Genomic DNA, 21,320 nt, shown 5'->3' with positions numbered 1-21,320 from the left:
GAGCGCAGATCCCTATCTCCTACCCACCCATTAGGATCTAGAAATTTCACTCCCAGTTTCCCACACACCCACTCCATAGTCTCATTTCCATACTTTGTAGTTGAATACGCAGAAATATGATGTATACATGCCTAATAGAACCTTTTTTTGTTCAAAACTTTCGTTTAGCTACAAAACAGGTTTACCTTTCTCCTGAAAAGTAAGGAATGTGTGCTCTTTTCAACTCACTCGCTCAACTCGCCGATTCAATTACAATTGCTTACGTATTCCGTACTTTCTAACCCGAAGAGGAAATAATTTGTGCCACATTCTCTTTGTTTGTGCCACTGCCTGTTCGATCCGCATCCGATGGTTGGGATGCAGATCGAGCAGGCAGTGGTTTGTGCCTATACTCGGTACTCTTTGGCTTCTGCCTGGTGTGCGGTTGTCCGAAGATGTAACTCCGATCGCAATGTCCTTTTCTTTTCTATTAAAACTTTTATTTGACCTATGTCTGAAACTGTGCTATAATTTAAACAGAATGTGAAAATGTACACAAGATTTTCCTCTTGAAATCAGCTGACAGGTTTATTTTCTTTTGAAGTGGTTAGGTCCATCAGTGAAAGCAAACAATATCTTCCTGTAAATGACAGAATGGCTGAAATGAGACGCTCTTCAATGCCCAATCAAGTTCTTAGGGAACATCAGTTGGTAGGTTATATTTCCTAAAGGGATACTGAGGGTGCAACAGTGGAACTGTAGTGATTTTTTGGGATATTTATTAACTTGTAGGAAATAACTAGTGCCTGTTAATAAGAAATTACGAGAATGTTACTGCATGCTTTCTTAGTTACAAATTCATTCCTTCCGGTTGTATTAAATGCACAAAATCTAGGCAAGTGTTAGTACTTGCATGAGAGTCTTTGTTCTTACATGTTTGGTTGGAGACACTTCTTTTGTTGTGGGCCATTCTTTGATCCCCCTGGGGGTGGGGCCGGTAGAATAACATTCACGGTGTCCCCTGCCTGTCGTAAGAGGCGACTAAAAGGGGCCTCAGGGGCTCTGAACTTTTAAGCGTGGGTTGGCGGCCACGGGGCCCTCAGCTGAGTCCTGGCATTGCTTCCACTTAACTAGTGCCAGGCTCCTCACTTTCATGTCTCCTATCCGGCCTCTCTTGGTCAACTCTTGTTCTTTTCCGACCCCGACGCTATTAGGTTGGCGAGGGCTAGGGAGTCTTTCAATTTCACGCCCTTCGTGGCCCTTGTCTTCCTTTGGCCGATATCTTCATTTTTCGAAGTGTCGGATCCCTTCCATTTTTCCCTCTGATTAGTGTTATATAGAAGATGGTTGCCTAGTTGTACTTCCTCTTAAAATAATAATCACCACCACCACCATTCTTTGAAATATTTACTTTTCACGGAAAGCCGTAATTAGCTGTATAAGCGAGGAAAATATGCCAGAGATGGCACTTGTCGGATTTATCAGATAATAATAATACTTTATTAACGGTAATATCAGATGTTTGAATGCAATTCCCCTGTGGGTGGATGCGGTAGAATAACACCCACGGTATTCCCTGCTTGTTGTAAGAGGCGACTAAAAAGGGTCCCCAGGGGCTCTGAACATTGAAGGGTTGGTTGGCGACCAGGGGGCTCTTAACTGAGTCCTGGCATTGCTTCCACTTGTGCCAGGTTCCTCAATTTAATCTGTTCTGTCCGACCTCCCTTGGCCAACTCATGTTCTTTTCCAATCCCGACACTATTAGTTTTCCGAGGGCTAGGGAGTCTTTCATTTTCATGCCCTTCGTGGCCCTTGTCTTTCTTTGGCTGATGTAATTTTTTGAAGTGTCGGATCCCTTCCATTTTTATCTTTGATTAGTGTTACAGGCTTATACAGGATGGTTGCCTAGTTGTATTTCCTCTTAAAACAGTAATCGCCACCACCACCTGCTCGATCGCAAGCTTTCTATACTTCAGTGTTCATATCATATCATGGTGGATTGTTCATCTGTTGGCGATGTTAGCAGACCCCTTGGTGATATTTGATTGGAGTAGGTTATGTTCTGACACCAGTTTTTACCCTCTCCCTACTTCATCATTCCACACGCCTATGAGTGTCAGTTGGAAAGACCTGTACCAGGCGAGCTGAACATATTCTCATACACTCCCAGTGCTAAAAGCCACACGATGAAATGAGTATAATAACAGAGATGGAGAACAAAGTAAAGATTTAAGAACTTTGATCACTTGAATGGATACTTCGTATTCAGCTGTAAATTATGTACTGTAAACTGGGATGAATTTGACAAGTTTTTAACTTTTAAGAGGATGTGTTGTAATTGTATTTTTATGTAAAAACTCTGAAATAAAATCGTACATACATATCGGAGGTAATTGGTAGTAACTGTTGAGATTTCTGTTCAAATTAAATTTTTTGTGTCTAAATTTTTTTTAAAAGAATGACAGTTTTGCCAAAAAGTTTAGGAACACATGCCTTGAACGTAAGTGACCCTGAACGTTTATTATTAGATGGCACAGCTGTGTTTTTAACTTAATTATCATTGGGGAAACAAATATTGTTTTGGTATGAACTAGGAATTTCTAGTTATTTGCAGCCCAGATTATCAGTTAAATTATCTCATCGTTGTGGAAAATCCCTTCTGGAGCCAAACCTTCCACACTTTTGCTCACGTCTTCATGACAAGACTGTAACTTGATTCATAGCTACATGTGCATGTTTGTTGTTGAAAGCTGGCCCTTGTGCTGTTGCATGATCTTCCTATCCCATTCTTCCCCAGGCATGTTAATTAATTTGGGTATTGTAGTTCCCCTCTTATTTAAAAATTACTTTAATGAGAGTCTCAATGGCAAACCCTATTCAGCACAAAGAAGCAAACACCCTACAAGAAAAGTTTTTTGGGGGGGTTGAATGAACAGTCTTTATGTGAGTTCCATAGTATTTGTTTTGCAGGGTGCCCTTTGGAATTGTGGGTTTGTTTTTTTATATTTTTTAAAATATTTTTTATTTTTTAGAAGCAGCATTATATAGTTACTTAATCTTTCTCTTCTTTTCAAAACAACTTCTAATGCTTTTACAACACCATTTGGTGAATATATCTAGGCATGTCCTTGGGGTAGTTAAGAATTATATACAACATAATTTCAAAACACTTGAGAAAATCTCTGTTCTAGAAGTTTGACATATAACGCAAGATACCACTGAATGTTAATTAAATACTTTCAGAAGTAGCCACTTAAAATGTTTAAGTCAGGAGCCAACACTGCTTTTTAGGCCTAATACATTGCAAACAATCACAGCTGTAAAACTCTCCTTCAGCGTATATAACTGGATTTCAAGCATTAAGTGTTTAGTTTTTACTTCATTTCTATTGTTTCACTTAACCTGTTATAATTAGGATTCACCTAAGTGCAGTTCATATATTGTGATGTATGATAGTTACATCATTAGATAGTAATTTACTTGCTTCATTAGTGTGTAATCCTTTCCGTATTTCAGCATTTAACTAAGCGGCAGTCTTCTGTTAAAAGATTATCGCCACCGCCACAACCCTCCTCCTCCTTTTTCCTTGTCCAGCTCCTGCCAGATTGGGGCATTTAAGGCACTTCTCCATCTTCCTCTCTCCTCTCACCTTCCTCTTCCATCATTTTGTCCCAGTCCAGGTAACTGCTTCTTGAACTCCTCTTTATCAGATTGGTCCACCTTTTTCTAGGCTTCCCTCTCGCTTTCTCTCGAAATTCTTCTCTATCATCTGTTGTGGTATTCTTTGATGTATTCACAAAGATGCACAGAAAATGCAGTCACTTGGGTACACTGGTTTTATTTACATGTTACACATCAATAAACCACCATTCTTAACAACTGCTTATCACGAAGAATCAGAAGACTAATACTGCCATCTTGAAACAGCTGACTGCCACTGTAGCATGTTGGCACAAGTACAACATGAGTTCACAAAAACAACAACTATTAAACAATAACTCAACTCCACTATCAAGTCCGCCTCCTTATATATGTGCCTGGCCAGACATCTGGAAGATTATTTGTCACAAAATTTCTTGTAGTGATTTCTAGAGTGTCCACTAGCATAGTTCCAATGTAAGGAAGGTTCGTCATTAACTAAACTCATATTCATATATATACAGCACATGTTTCATGCCATAACCTCATAAATAATATGATTTTCCATACCTTACTACGTAAATAATAATAATACAAATAAATGGATGCAAACACTTCATGGCCATATCTCACAAGTCATAATAATAATCATAAAAACAATAATAATAATAATAATAATAATGATTCAAGCTCGACAGGCTTACTTGCATTCTTTACCCATGGGTTAAAGAATATTGTTTTCAAGTTGTATCAGTCTATTACACTTCATCTTTACTCCTCCATCCTCTTTACATATTCAGACCATATGAGTTTACTCCTATCAATTCTCTCATTTAGGTTTTCCATTCCAACTTCCTCTCTCAGATATTCGCTTCTCAATCTGTTTGAGCTAATTCACTTTTTAGGTATTTCATTTCACTGGCTTGAATTCTACTTTCCTCCCTACTTGTCATTGTCCTGTTCTCAGCCGCATAGGTCAATATGATTACATAAAATCAGCTTCATGGTCCATATCGCACTTAAACAGATTCACAACTAAGTATTTTTTATTTTCCACCTTGTCGATACACTAAATTGCATAAGGCAACTTATTGGTTAAAAGTGGTACATGTTTCGTATATTATCAACATTATCTTCAGTCAGATAACACTGTTTAGGTGAAACATTCATAATTCGACAAAGTATCATTGTTTTAGAGGAAGTGTCCTTAAAATTAACAAAAAGAAGATTGACAATAATTGTTAATAATATACAAAACATGTACCACTTTTAACCAATAAGTTGGCTTAAGCAATTTAGTGTATCGACAAGGTGGAAAATAAAAAAATAGTTGTGAATAGGTCAATATGTGCGCATAAGAAATTTTGTACATTATTTCTTTATACTTCCATATTCCAGGCAAATTTTCTTACACTCTGCTAGAATGCATTTTGCCCTTCTGCTAATCTTCATGTCCAGCGTTGTATTCAGCATTAACTTACTCCCTAGATATTTGAAACTGTTAACAATTTCAAGGCTTTGACTACCAATTTTCATAATGCCTTCACCTTGTCTTTCTCCTCTTGATGTCACCAGGGTCGTGCTTTCCTCTGTGCTGATATTCATACCATACTTTTCAATGTTCTTGTTCAGTGCATCAAATTATTCTTGTACTTTGCTGTCTGTTCTCCAGACCACAATATAATCTGCAGCTAGTAATAACTTCATCTTCCCATTCTCATATGAAGGGTCAGGGGAAAAAAAAACAGGTCACTTTTTCATCGAAATTGAGATATTGTTACAGTCCACTTCAGAGTGATCATGCTCATCTATTGAGAGGTCGGAAATGGAAAAAAATCAGGTGAATCAGGAGAAATTAGCACTGTTAGGGGAAAGAACTAGGGAAGTCAAGCACAAAAACTGCTTTTTCTCAAGTTGTACAAATACTGACTCTCCTGCTTTTTTCCCCTGACCCTTCATATGCTTCCTTTATCTTTACAATTTCATCCATAACCATTAGAAACACGAGAGGTGACAGCACACTCCGCTGTCTTAGTCCAGTTTCATTTCTAAACCATTCTGTCTTTCCAAACACACTCTTTACGCTGCTAAAACAGTGTATGTACATTGATAACACCATTTCTACAGTTCATTTACCCAATCCCTTTTTTTATATTTTATTATTGAAAATGCGCACATGTCTTGCAGAATACCATTACATTATGTTTACATTACTTTTCTTTGCTATAAGCTACGATGGATTTCTGTCTATTCGTGCATTTTACAATATGGTATCTATCACAGAATTCCAAACACAAAAACACACACGCACACACACACATTCGTCATTTGGTTCGTGAAATAATTTGTTGCAGCACATCTTGTGGTGAAAACCATGGATCGCCAATCTCGTCGTCACGTGTTGCATATCATGATTAGCTTCCATCCAGGTCCTGTCTTGCATAGTAGATGTTGCATAGAAGTCCTCCGGTATGTTGTTTTTCTTCTCATGCAGATCTTGTACAAGCTGTTTGAAGCTGGTACTAGTTGGAAGTATGAGCTCTCATCTCAGATCCTCTATTAAGAAGGTCCCGCTGGTAAGCTCATACACTAGCCTCGATCTTGCATTCTGCAGGACTCCTAAAATTCTCTTCAGGTATCTAGCCTTTACTCGCTCCAATTCTTCCAGTTGTTTGTATGTGAGGTATTCTCCCACTAATTCTAGGCCATACGTCAGAACAGGTAGTATCTTTAACCTAAACAGGTCCATAGCTGTGCTAATCGATAGTTGTGTGATGTTTCTGATTTTATTCATAGCTGTAGTGGCCGCCACTGCTCTAGATCTTATATTTAATCTGAAACTCTTTCCCGTTGTTTGGATTGTGATACCTAGATTTTAAAATTGTTAGCCCTCTGGAGTAGTTTGCCATTGTTTTAGATGTTCTCTGCTTCAGTGAGTCTTCCTCCTTTCCATACTCCTTCTCCCAGGGAACACTATTGTATGCCTTTGTTAGATCTATGAATGTCATGATGTGGTGGTGGTGATTATTGTTTTAAGATGAAGTATAACTAAGCAACCATCCTGCATTAACACTAATCGGAGAGGCAAAATGGAAGGGATCCTACACTTCGAAAAATGAAGATATCGGCCAAAGGAAGACAAGGGCCACAAAGGGCTTGAAAATGTAAGACTTCCTGGGATTCGCAAACTAATACTGTCGAGGTCGAAGAGAACAAGAGTTGACCAAGTGAGGTCGGATAGGAGCCTGGCACAAGTAAGTGGAATCAATGCCAGGACTCGGCTAAGGGCACCGTGGTCGCCAACTCACGCTCCTAAGTTCAGAGCCCCTGGGGCCTTTGAATGTCATGACCAGATCCTTTCCATATTCCCAATTCTTTTCCATTAATTGCCTCATGCTGAAGATTGGGTCCACTGTTGATCTTGTACTTCTAAAGCCATAACTCTTCCTCTGGCAACTCTCTTTCTACATTTTTTCTCATTCTCCTCTCTAACATTCCTTCCAGTATTTTTGCAACTGCTGATAAGAGTGTGATTCCTCTATAATTATCACCCATTGTTTTCTCTTCCTTCTTAAAGACTGGTATTATTATTCCCTTTCCCCAGTCTTCTGGTGCACATTTCTGCTTCCATATGCACTTTAACAATATGTACATTCATTGTAGTCCAACAGGTCCAGTAGCCTTTATCATTTCCACACTAATTTCATGCATCCCTGGTGCCTTCCCCATTTTAATTTTATGGACTGCTAATTCCACCTGTAACATGGTTATTGAAGGTTGATCAAATATAAACAGGATTTTTGTTCCTGAACATCAGCAGTTGGTAGGACTGGCCCCGTGCTGCTGCTGTGCTTTGGCGGGACCGTTAGGAGTGGGGAGAGCGTGATATTAGATATTTCCCGCCGTTTCATCAGTAACGCTCATATGTCGGTGCATTTGGTGCACCCCTCCACTGCGCAATGCGTAATTATAAAATTTCTTACTCGTGAAGGAGTTACAGCAGCGGAAATTTGCCAGAGATTGACTGCACAGTTCGGTGATCAAACATTGTCAAGGTGCGTGTGTTTGCCTGGCATAAAAAGTTCAAGGAAGGACGAGAACTTGTGGAAAATCAGCAACACGATTGCCATCCTCGGACCAGCACTACAGACAAAAACATTTGTATGGTTAAAGACATTAATGACAACGATTGACGGGTGACAGTATCAAAAATTGCAGAAAAAGTCGGAATCAGTTATGGGAGCTGTCAAGTAATCATCACAAACGACCTACAATTCCATAAAGTGTGTTCCAGATGGGTCCCTGGCCTTTTGACCAAAAATCTGAAGTTGAGGCGTTTGGAGGTCTGTCGACGCCTTACAGCATGGTTTGCGGAAGAAGGTGATGCATTTTTGAGTCGGATCGTCATCTGCGACGAAACATGGGTCCACCGACCACAACACTCCCGAATCCAAACAAGCCAGTAAGGAGTAGCGGAGGAAAAGGGAGTCGGCACCAGTGAAACCCAAGACTCGACTGTCAGCTGGCAAGATTCTTGCAACCTTTTGTTTGATCGGCGAGGTATTTTGCTGATTGAATTTTTGCATGAGTGATGCACAATCAATGCTGCTTACTACTGCAAGCTGTTGAACAAGGCGAGGGTTGCATATCGTCGCAAAAGACGAGACTAACTGATTCGACAGGTCATCCTCCTCCACGACAATGCGTGGCTCCATACTGCAGCTCTGTCTCCAAGCTACAGGAAATGCACTGGACTACACTAGATCATCCTCATTACAGCCCGGATTTATCACCCTGTGATTTCCATTTGTTCGGACCGCTTAAAGAAGCTCTACGAGGGCAACTATTTGAAGATGAAGAGTGTGGAAGACTTCGTGCACAACTGGCTGGTGACACGACCCTGTTCTTTTTACGATGAGGGTATCTAAAAGTTGCCCATATGCTGGGACAAATGCATTTCCAAAGCAGGAAAGTATGTGGAAAAATTAATTGTAATTGCCTTGTGTTCTTCAATAAATGAATTTAAATAAAAAATAAAATCCTGTTTATATTTGATCCCCCCTCATATCATCTACTGTTGAGTCATCACACCATATTACTACAATTTCTTACATTCAGCAGTCTATCAAAATACTCCTTCCATTATCACTTTATTCCTTCTGGATGTGTTATCAACTCTTCAGTTTCCTCTTTCATGAGCTTTGTATAAATTCTTTCTTTCCAATTACTTTGTATAATTCCATACAGCATTCTTTTACTGCCAGCTCCATCTGTTTCCATCTTTTGTGTAAATTCTTCCAAACTTTTCTTATCTAACCAGTTTCTTACATTTCCTCATTCTCAGTATAATTTTCATTATCCTGTCACTGATGTACTCTTTCATATCCACGTACTCCTCCAGCTGTTTTGAAATTATCGTGTCCACTCCATTTTGTGTGTCTCGGCCATCACTCCAGTATTGTGTATATTCTTTCGTCATTCTCTTCTTCTTCCCCCCTCTGTTTAACTTCGCTCATCCCCATCATTTCTATACTCTCTTTCTCCATAAAATTCACCACTTCTTCTGCCTTTCCTGTCGGGATCATAAGGTTAATTATGTCTACGTTCATGATGTTGGCTACTGGTGGCCCATTTTTCACAATGCCCCCTGCACCCAAGGAACTGCAAGTCGCTTGCAGCGTATGCCTTAACCTTTTCTGAGGCAAGTTCAGAAGTACCATATTATATATTATTACAGTGGGGTCACCACTCCCAGAGGACCGAGCTTGAGAGCTGCAGATGCTTACGTGCGGCCAGTATTCAGGAGATAGTGGTTTGAACCCCACTGTCGGTAGCCCTGAAGATGATTTTTTGTGGTTTCCCATTTTCACACCAGGCTGTACCTTAATTAAGGCCAAGGTCGTTTCCTTCCCGCTCTAGCCCTTTCCTGCCCCATTATCGCCATAAAACCTATGTGTGTCGGTGCAACGTAAGACAACTTGTACTATTCCCAGAGGCATTTTATACCTACTTCCAGGTATAACTTTAAGCCGCTCCTCAGTACAGACGCCTTTTGCAACCACTTCACTGAAGTACAGGTGTTGCTGACAGGAGGAAGTTCTTCCGTTTTATCTGTCGTTGGTACTGGGGCCCTCTTCTGCAATTTAAACCATTGACCATATTTTCCTTTGTGGTGAACTTGTGTGTCATTTCCTACACAAAGGCTTCACCTGGCCATTGATCTCCCCTTTGGGTGTCAAGTTTGAACCTCGGCGAGACAGTCGCAGGTAGAACTGTCTACTGTCACATACGGTGCCAGGATGATCCTGACCTGAAAATAGGTTAGTGTAAACTGTATTTGTACAGTTTCAGTTACCTGGTTATAATTAGAATATACCGGAATAGTATTGTAATGTTGTAGTTTTAGTAGTATCTTGCTTTCTTTGCTGCCATGTAGTCCTTGTATAGTATACAGTATTTCTTTTCTTCGATTTTTGAAAATTCATAGGATGTGTTTATTTTCGTAAATTTTCCTTGAAGGTTAAAGAATGGCTAAGGTATGCAGGTGTAGGGACTGTGAGTATGAACGGTCATTAAGTGTTATAGGGGAAGAAGAGAGAGTTTGAGAGAGATAATATTTGTTTATAGGAAGAAGAATTAGGGATTGGAATAATTTACCATGAGTGTTGTTTGATAAATTTACAACTTCTTTGAAATTATTTAAGAAAAGTCTAGGTCAACAACTTTTAGGGAATCTGCCACCTGGGTGACTGTTCTAATTGCAGATCAGTGGTGATTGATTCATTAGGATTCTAATGGAGCATTGGAATGAATGTAGGTCTCCCTTAAACAATGTGCAAAGTATGGTTGGTAGACAGGAAGGAAGGGGAGAAGTTATGGAAGACAGGTGGGTTAGTGTTTTACGGGGAAGGAAATTGACGGCCAAGGGGTCTAGTCTAGGGAAGAGTACAGGAAATGTATCGGTCAGGAATTGATTTGAGTCACTAAGGGTAGAACAGAGATGAGGAACAGCTAAGTGTTACAGAGGAAGAAGAAAGGGAAATGTAGAGTAGAGAACAGGAAGAGGGAGGTGGAACAGGGTCATGAGGGGGAGAAAATGGAGGAGAAAGTAGGTACTGTAAAGAAGGTTGACTGGAGCCAAAATATGAAATATTTTCCTTTTATCATAATAAAACTTTTTAACTCTACACAGGTGGGAGTGTTTTATATCTGTACATGGACTGAAAATATGGCAAATTAAAACTCTTCCAGAATTATAGATTACTAGCTATAAACATGAATATGTCATCTTCATCATCAATGTTCCACTCCAGTCACTCGGGTGTGGTCAACAAGCCTACTCCATGCCTTTCTGTCCTTCCACTTTTCCTGCTCCATTACTTCTGCCACATCCAATCCAGCTTTTCTAATGTCCTTCCAAATCTGATCCATCCACCTTCTTCTCGATCTTCCAACTGGTCTCTTTCCTTAACTTCTCTTTCCATTCCCATTCTTGCTACTCTTTCCTTTCGCATTCTTTTTACATGTCTGAAGCATTCCAGTCTTGCTTTCTGTATATTCTGTACTAACGGTTCTATATTCAGGTCTCTTCTGATTTTAATATTTTGAATTCTATCTCCTCTTGTCTTTTTAACTGATGTTCTTAAACATTTGATTTCTACTGCTAGGATCTTACTATCTTGTCTCTTATTAGTTACCAGCGTTTCTAGTCTGTATGTTACAATTGGTATGAAATACTGTTTATATAATGTTAATTTCATTCTCTTGGGTACTTTGTCATCCCACCTTTACTTAGTCTGTTATTAATTTCAGGGTTGATTTCATTACTTCCATTAATAATGCTACCGAGATATGTAAACTGTTTTACATTCTCTAACCGTTCTTCGTCTACGTTCACTTGGCTTCTCTTTTCTACAGTGCATGACTACAGTTTTCTTTTTACTAATTACCATTCCAAACTCATTTTCATTCCAAACGTCCAGTCTCCTTTGTACTTCCTTTTCCCCCTTTCCCCAAATCACCACATCATCTGCAAATACCAAAGCATTCATTTAATCACTACTGATACTCTGTTTTACATGTTTTATGATTTCATCCATCAATATAATAATTAATAATGGTGACAGTGCATTTTCTTGCTTGGGACCTTTTTTTGTGTAAAATGTTTCAGAGTTACCACTCCCCACTTGTACACTGCTTTTACCTTCATGATACAACATTTTTATCTTGTTAATCAATGATTTCTCTTAACTGTATCATAAGCTTTTTCCAAATCCAAAAATACGAAGATGATTTCCTTGTTCCTTTCTAGATGTTTTTCCATTATTGTGCAAGATGAAAAATCAATCACTACTGGTAGATTCCCTATCTGTTGTTTTCCTAGCCTTTTCTTAAATGATTGCAAAGAGATTCGAAATGTATTGAGCAACTTCCTTGGTAAGTTATTCCAATCCCTAACTCCCCTTCCTATAAAAGAATATTTACCCCAATTTGTCCTCTTGAATTCCAACTTTATCTTCATATTGTGAGTATTCCTACTTTTAAAGACACCACTCAAACTTATTCGTTTACTGATGTCCTTTCACGCCATCTCTCCAGTGACAGCTCGGAACTTACCACTTAGTCGAGCAGCTCGTCTCCTTTCTCCCAGTTCTTCCCAGCCCAAACTTTGCAACATTTTTGTAATGTTACTCTTTTGTCAGAAATCACCCAGAAAAAATTAAGTTGCTTTTCTTTGGATTTTTTCCAGTTCTTGAATCAAGTAATCCTGGTGAGGGTCCCACACACTGGAACAATACTCTAGTTGAGGTCTTGCCAGAGACTTATATGCCATCTCCTTTACATCCTTACTACAACCCCTAAATACCCTCATAACCATGTGGAGAGATCTGTACCAGCTGGTGATATTTCGTCAATGGAATGAATCTAAAACGTCTTTAGAAACAGTCCTCGTATTCATAATCTCTTTCATTTCCTGTAAAATAAGGATGATTTTCTCAATATTTTGGAAGAGAACAATATCGACAACTTATTTATGGATAAATGAAATGCTTTGGTGTTTTCGTCTTATCGGCGAGTAAATAGCCAGTCTTTTTAAGAGCACTCTTCTTAAACAGCTAAAATATCCATTACAAAATCTTCAGTTCCTTGACTACTGCATATAGTGTATTCGCTCAAAGCCTGAGTCCCAACCAGCATTTATCTCAGGGAGTGTTACAGTCCGAATCTATCGCAACTAATAAACAATTTAAAAAATTCATGAAGATACGAAATCTCCAATTAAATATCTGGGTGCCATCTAATCAGTACTACAGGGTTGAACGGGACACTCTAATTATTAACTTTAAGGCTCATCATGAAAACAAACAAAATTATTAAATCAGATCAAAGGGAAAAATAGGAGGCTCCGTCCTTGGAATGGGGACAGATATTTAAACGGTCACCAAGGGTTTACTATTCTACAAGAACAAGAACCTGGAATGGTTTCCTTGCTCAAGGAACATTTTATTTAAAATAAATTTGAACACACACAAAATTCGTTGACCCTTATTTTGCCCATAGTTTGGCAAATCATTCCTGAAATTTTCACATATTAAAATTTTACACTGTAGACGACCCTCGTGACAACACCATGACCATTTATGATTATTATTATTAGCGTATGATGTGTACATTTAAAGATAAAAACTTCATTGTTCCGTATTGAAATTATTGATGTTAAAAATTAAATAACTGGAAAGGAGGTTCAACCTATTCAATACTCAAAAGAAAGAAACGTAGCAATCACATTTCTATTTAAATGGGACCGGTTTCGACCTTAGTCTAGGTCATCATCAGCCATAAAAAACATGTAAAATGTTTATGAATGTTGGAGGTCAGTTTCACACTCTGTTAGGCACAAAGACACGACACTACATTCTGTCCTGCACAAAGTCACAACACTACCAATCAACATGCGAAGATCAAAAAGGCTTGAATTCGCAGACGAACAGATCTGTAGTAGAAAGCCGCCAGCTCCCGGTGACCAGCACGGCACACTCAAGGTCACGCGCTGCGGCCAAACACCAGAGTAGAGTGGAGAACGTTTCGAAGGTCCAGAACCTGTCACGGCTGCGGGAAGCCAAGTACGTATATAAAAATATACGACGCCAATTAGTACAACCGAATGAGCACCCGTACTCCAGTTCATGTCATCGCCTCCACCTTTATTGAGATGAGACCAACTCGGGATAATACAAAACCGTCCCCGTGTTCCTAACCAAGATATGCTATCGTTAACTGAAGGAAACAAGAAAGAGACTCTAACCTAATGGTCCAGATGTAGGGATTTGCCATCACATTAAACATCACAAAATTAACTTATTATTTACAACAACTTGATATTATTACGTTATTTCTCCAGTATCCGTCAACATCATCCTCCGAAATAATTTTTAAAAATATTTAATTTTATTATTATTATTAGTGGAGCTCTCCATTCTCATTTCATAGCATCCATCAGTCATTAATAAATCACTTTGGGAGTGGCGACCCCATCGTACTAATAGCCTATATCTGCTTCATTCATTCCATCCCTGACCCGGTCATTGACTGGAAAACAGGTTGTAGGTTTTCATTTTCATTATTATTAGTGGAGATCATCATTATTGTAACACTTAATCATCATTGGTTTAATATTTTAATTTCATTTTTCACCATTATTATTCTCAGAAATAATATAATAAATTCTTCTTCGTATGCTTCATCAAATTATTTTTATGATAAACTAGCTGATGTACCCGTGCTTCGCTACAGAATTCTACATTGTATACAGAATTGTAGTTTAGGTATAGTACACATTGTGAGCAAGACTGTATTAAATTGCATAGCTCTTAACGTTACCCTAGAAACGCGCCGGAGAAATCACCAAACGTCTTTTCTCATTTGACAACTGCGTTACGGAATTTTCATTGTAATGGTGTCCGGCTCCATGGCTAAATGGTTAACGTGCTGGCCTTTGGCCACAGGGGTCCCAGGTTCGATTCCCGGCAGGGTTGGGGATTTTAACCATAATTGGTTAATTTCGCTGGTGCGGGGACTGGGTGTTTGTGTCGTCTTCATCATCATTTCATCCTTATCACGACGCGCAGGTCGCCTACGGGAGTCAAATCAAAAGACCTGCACTGTACTCGGACACTCCCGGCACTAAAAGCCATATGCCATTTCATTGTAATGGCAGACACTCGCTCTCCACCTGCCTTTTTGCATCCTCAGAAAGATGGTCTTAGTAGTATTCCCAACTGATCCTCAGGAAGATGGTCTTAGTAGTATTCCCAACTGAAATGAACACAGGGCATTACAATGACGTCAGTAGGAATGGCACAAGTAAAAGCAATGTTTTCACATTAAATACTCGATCAAATGAATAACCATGCATTTTCTCACTTTTAACGAACAGTACTACGCAGCCGATCTAACAGTCCAACGTTCCAGAGCTGGAAAGACCAAGCTGCAGGCTGCTGTGAGCCGTGAACACTCTTATTCTTTTTTTCGGGGGGGTAATTCTAGACCAGGTCATGCTACCACTACGACTATTACTACTACTACAAAGTGATCCTCTGCCTTAAGAGTGCACAGTGCTAATTCAAAACAATGCATCAGAGTAGGGATCGAATAGGTGGAATACTATGATGAACCAGTGAGTTACGTACCAGCAGTACCGTATCAGCAAATGTATGAACCAGAGGAATGACATTCTAAAGAAGAAAGTTTTCTAACTCTCCGACTATTTCCTGCCAATATTCAGTCAGCCTGTTATACTCAGTATGCAGCAGTAATCCCATCTATCAGAGTTGAGCGGCAGCAAACAGACAAAGAACATCACCACAAACAATGGTCAATGTAATGCCATTGTTGATCAATGTTATGCGCTTTCAAGATTGTAGGCCTTCACATTTAGTTTTCTTCCGACTCTGAAATACCAGTCTTATCATAGTCAGTACGGTAAAATTGAATAAAACATAAATGGTCGGAAATTGTATTCTCTATAACTTTTGCTAAGTAGCACTTTTCGATAGGACAAATAACATAGGCAATTAAAAATTAAATTTTAGGCGCCTTTCCCTAAACTACAATTTCATGCAAGGCGAATCAAATTGTTTATAGCTTAGACTGTAGTTTCTTATTCCTCGACTCTATATACCGACTTTCATTAAATTCTGTTAACCCATTTCTTCGTGGCTCGGCGTTGATATGGACTTGGCAACAAAAATACAAATTCCTGAATATCTGTGTTATCAAACCTGGTACGGTAACAATGTATGACATAAATGATCGGAAATGTAATTCTATGTATGTAATATTTGTCGATAGGACCACTAATAATATAAATATTTGAGAATTAAATTTTAGGCCTTCCCCTAAACTACCATTGCACTCAGCGTGAGTAAAATAATTTATAGCCTAGATTGTAGCGGCTAATCCCCGCACTTCACATACCAATTTTCATTAAATTCTCTTCAGCCGTTTCCTCGTGATGCATGTACATACAGACAGACAGACAGAACTTATGGAAAAGTAAAAAGTGCATTTCCTTGTTACTATGGATATGGCCGATACAGAAATACCATTCTTTTCAAATTCTGAGCAATGTACAGACAAAACTCTTATTTTATATATATAGATATATAGATTAATAGATTAATTTCACTTGTTACACGGCAGTTAACTATTATTATTTTAAATGCATAATCCTTTACGGTTCCGGTCTAGTTTGGCACTAATCAATCAGTTAAGACATGATTTACTTGGAATATTATTATTTTGAAATTTTATATTTTAATTTCCAGTCGTTAACATTTAGTCATCTATATGTTAAATCTCAATATGAACCACCAAGATCCGATTTCACATCGCTCGGGGCACAATAACGGTATTCGAACCGCAACCTTATATCATTTCGTACTGTCGTTAATTTATGGGAACACCATGTCCTCCCAAGACAGATCTCAAATCCCATAGCACCTCGTGGCTGGGAATCTCCATCCAGTCCCTGCGAGTGATAAATCATTCCTTCCTTCTCATTTGAAGTCCATTTATTCCACTGGAACTCTTCAAAACATTTAATTCACTAATTAATTAATCCTCGGTGCGTGGACTCTTCTGCCACTCATAACACCGGAATCGACATATAATATCGACGTAGGCCTTGGGATTCATCTCTTTCTACATCAACATCAGTATGACTCAATTTTACCTCATGCCGGACTTTTGTCCCGCTCGAATTCCGAAATGGGCTTAAACCACACTGGGCCTTCAACATAGGGTGACCATCATATGCTAGTGCCTCTACCACTTCTAAACAAATTATTATGATTATTATGGAGTCCACAAACGTTAAATCAACAACTAATGTTAAAATCAAATTTACTGCCCGAATTAGTCTTCCACGCCACATGTTGTTCGCACTGTAAATATCAAGTCTGTTGTTGATCTATTTGGTCTAAAGCAATATTGTTCTTTCTCTAACTGTGTTTATATTATATCCGTCAGTCCTTTGGCTATGACTTTCCCCGTTATTTTTAACCCATGTGATGATAGGGTTATACCTCTATAATTTTCACATCTTCCTTTTTTGAACAATGGCACAATGCTTTCATCCTTCCATATTGTATTGAGGGCTCGGTATAGCCACTGTAGTCCAATGCTTCCTGCTGCCTTAATCATATCAGCATTGAATTCGTCTTTTCCACTTGCTTTACCTTTGGTCATTGCTTTCACTGGCCTTTCAAGTTCCAACCATGTTATCAGGTTCTCTTCTTTTTCTCCATCTATTATTTCCATTTTCTTATCTCCTCCATCCTCCGAGCTGTCATCCTCATTATAAAGGTTTCAAAATACTTTGCCATCACCTTCTGAAGACCCTTTTCATCATGTGCTATCGATCCATCATCTCTCTCTGATGCCTTGATTTTTTCTTGATTTATTCTTTTCAATTTTATTACTCTGTAGTTTCTGATTCCCTCACCTATCTTGCTCAATTTTGTTGGTAAACTCTCCCCAACATTTCTCTTTTTCTTTCTTGAAACTCCTCTTTACTTGTAGTTTCAGTCATTTGTATTCCACATGTAACTTTTCTATCTTATTCTCATCCCTCTGATATGTTTTTTGCTTTTTCGTATCCATTTCTTTCTTCACCTTGTTCGTTTCTTTTATTTCTTTTTTTATTTTGTCTGTCCACCACCGTGTCTCCTTTCCCTTAATCTTTACTTTTGTTTTCCCGCATACCTCAATTGTTGCTTCCACAAATGTCTGTCTTAAATTGTCCCACTCTTCTTCTCCACTTCGTATTTCCGTGTTAGGCAACTTCCTTTTTATACAATCTTGGAATGCCATTCTTTTATCCTCCTCCTCCAATTCCCAAATCCTGATCTTTGGTTTCTTCTTCAGTACAATTTTAGGGAGGTGTTGTCTGTTGTTTCCATTTGTTTCCTTGAATTACTGTTTCCTGGCGAATTATGTCAAAATTGCAATTTAAAAAATAGTGAAAAGTGCTCTATAGGCTCGGTCACCGTGTCAAAATATGAATGTAAAAGTGGTCCCTGATTAATATTATATACCGAGCTCGGAAGCTGCATTCGCTTAAGTGCGGCCAGTATTCGGAAGATAGTGGGTTTGAACCCCACTGTCGGCAGGCCTGAAGGTGGTTTTCCATGGTTTCCCATTTTCACACTAGGCAAATGCTGGGGCTATACCTTAATTGAGGCCATGGCCGTTTTCTTTTCACTCCTATCCCTTCCCTGTCCCATCTGTGTTGGTGCGACAAAATAATGTATGTTGGAATGCTACTTGAAGGTACTGGGTCTAAGTCACTCATGTCAGTCCTTTCATCAGCTGTTTCGTTCTCTGGGGCACTTGAGTTGCTCTTGCACTGAGAAGATTCAGTACTTTAATTCCTGTCTTTGGACTCTTCAAATGAAAAATCACATATATCTACATCTGTAGACTCCAAAATAGAAGCAATCTATCGCCCACTGACTCGCTTCTTACTAACCATGTCACAAAATAGTTTTATATATATATCGTAAAAAGCTGGTCTCAAAACTTGTGACACATGCTTGATGGAACACGATAGCCTCTCACAGGTTATAAAAAGCTAGCAGGGAGGTAACACAACTCTATTCAAAGATTCCGCTTTCAGCCAGACCTAAAAGTGTCGTTAACTGCCATCTGTCGAGTTTTTTAAAATGATTACTTGCGCTGGTAACCTTGGATCTCTTACCATTTAATATAAATTCCACTTGTAGGCAACATGTTATGGGATATAATATATTAAATTCTGCCTTCTAAGAGTTAAGACATATTTTTGGACATAAGATTTTTATTGTTATACACTTCAGAATATTTTTGACTGATAGAGCCTGAAAATCCAGATTTTGTAGATTTATATTTCTCTACATTTCAAGTTATCCTTATATTTGGGTTTTGCGAGCTCAGACCTTTCCTCCTGTTTCCTTTCCATGTTAAAGCAAAGTGGGATCAAGTAGACTTGCGTTCTTTAATAATATACATTTTATTTTACAAACAAGTTACCGAACATGTTTATTTTGGTAGAAATGAATAAATGAGTGTTTATATATGAATTGGCAAGGTTGTAAAATGCATACAGTCGATACTAATGTTGAGGTTGTTCAGCTGTTTTCTAAGATATTCACATTTGGCACGACTCAAGCCTTCAATATTTAGATGGAAAATACCGACTGAAGTTCCAATGTCCATTATTGAGTGGTTCTGAAAAGAACCGTTATTTCCAGAAGTTTGAGACATTATGTCATTCAATTGTATCACCTTATGTCGCTGTTGCTCGCTTAGCACCACCCTGGGGACACGTGCAGGGCAATCAATAAGTAGAATCCTGTGGATGTGAGCAACTGTCATCCCCCTTCTCTTCAAACTCTACATCCATGACTTATCATCAACCACAGCTACTAAGTTCATCTATGCAGACGACATTGCACTGGTAGCTCAAAGCATAAATTTTGAGGATGAAGAAGCCATTCTTTCAGCAGACTTGGACAAAATGACTACGTTCTTCAAGTCTTGGCGATTGATCTCAAGTGCTTCTAAGACCGAGGTTTCATGTTTCCATGTCAGCAACTGACTCGCAAACTATGAGCCATCTGTTTTATTCCTTGGCGAAAAACTAAAGTACAATTTGTTCCTGATATATCTAGGAGTCGCCCTGGACAGAACTCTGAGCTACAAAGAACATCTCACCAAGCTCTCTCACAAAATCGCCACAAGGAATAACATCCTGCACAAGCTTTGTGGCAGTTCCTGGGGAGCCTTGGCTGACTGCTTACGATTAACAGCAGAATACTGTGCCCCGGTATGGCTGGAAAGTGCACATGTGCATAAAGTGGATACTAAGCTGAATGATACCATGCGCTGCATCACTGGCACTGTAAAGTCAACACCTTGCCACTGGTTACCCGTACTTTGTCATATTCCATGACCCCACCTGAGGCGAAAGGAAGCTCTGCTATGAGAAGCAAAGAAGATCTGGTCATCTCCCTCATTACCATTTCACCGGGAATTGTGTTACCCATCGCCACAACGACTTTGATCTAGGAGACCAGCAAGTGTACTGGCTGGAATACTCTTGAGTGATAATTTTAATCTGAACCAGAGCTGGTGGGATGAGTGGTCAAATTTAACATCTAGAACTAATGCTCATGAGCTAAATCCAACTTGGAAAATGAAGGGATTCGATCTCCCAAGAAAACTGTGGTGTCGCCTCAACAGACTGAAAACTGGGAATGGATGCTGCAATTTCTTATGCCATAAGTGGGGTTGGATGGATTCTCCAATGTGTGAATGCAGTGAAGAGGAGCAGACCATGGACCATGTCATCCTGCGCTGGCCTCTTCATGCCTGCTCCGGAAGCCCCAACGACCTGTTTCATCTTTCAGAAAGTACTGTAGAGTGGCTGAAACACTTGGACTTGGACCTGGACTTATGAATTTGTTGTTATAATCACCATACGATTAAATAAATAAATAAAGTCGATACTTAAGATTCCAAAAGACCTTACGAACTTAACTGTAAAGGAAAGAAAAGATCTGATTTAAGGATTTAAGAAAAAAGTTAACAATGTATATAGTACTCTACAATTGAGGTGAAGAAAACATGTCTCTCTTAAGCATTTTTGGTCTTAAAAACAATATCCTCCCATTTATAAAATAAATCCTTTTTCTTAAGCCACATCCATTCGAATCCCACCATTGGCAGCCCTGAAGATGGTTTTCAGTGGTTTCCCATTTTCACACCAGGCAAATGCTGGGGCTATACTCTAATTAAGCTATGGCTGATACCCTCCCCTTCCTATCCCTTTCCCAACCTGGGATTGCTAAAAATAGTCAATATCTTAGTGGGACATAAAACTATTCGGAAGAAAAAGGAACTTTTCCCTTTACGAAAAGCCAGTGATCATGAATATGTCTTTCATTTTTGGTGACCAAAGCCTACGGTAACAACTAATGTGACGTCGCTGATGGTGCATTTTCTATTTCAGCACACTCCATTTATACAAATCCACTGCCGCAGCATCTTTGGCGACCAAGGCCTATGGTAACGACTAATGTGACATTACTTCCGTCACACATTTTGTCGCGTTTCAGAAATTTTCAGATGACCCCCAGCCATAAGACATGTTCATGTAAGAA

The 21,320-nt window shown here is 39.0% G+C and overlaps 1 protein-coding gene across 2 annotated transcripts in view; it reads left to right on the top strand.

Annotated features, from left to right (window-relative positions):
* Nucleotides 1–406: 406 nt before the first annotated feature.
* na (sodium leak channel non-selective protein na) overlaps nucleotides 407–21,320 on the top strand; it is a 711,066-nt gene continuing 690,152 nt past the window's right edge. For both annotated transcript variants that reach the window (XM_067148870.2, XM_067148869.2), the window contains exon 1: nucleotides 407–690. In XM_067148870.2, the coding sequence (XP_067004971.1) occupies nucleotides 634–690 (57 nt within the window). In that variant the 5' untranslated portion in view covers nucleotides 407–633. The remainder of the gene's footprint in view (nucleotides 691–21,320) is intronic.

The sequence above is a fragment of the Anabrus simplex genome, chromosome 1 (assembly GCF_040414725.1).
Source record: "Anabrus simplex isolate iqAnaSimp1 chromosome 1, ASM4041472v1, whole genome shotgun sequence".
In the NCBI taxonomy this organism is placed as follows: Eukaryota; Metazoa; Arthropoda; class Insecta; order Orthoptera; family Tettigoniidae; genus Anabrus; species Anabrus simplex.
This window is presented reverse-complemented; position numbering and strand designations above follow the sequence as displayed.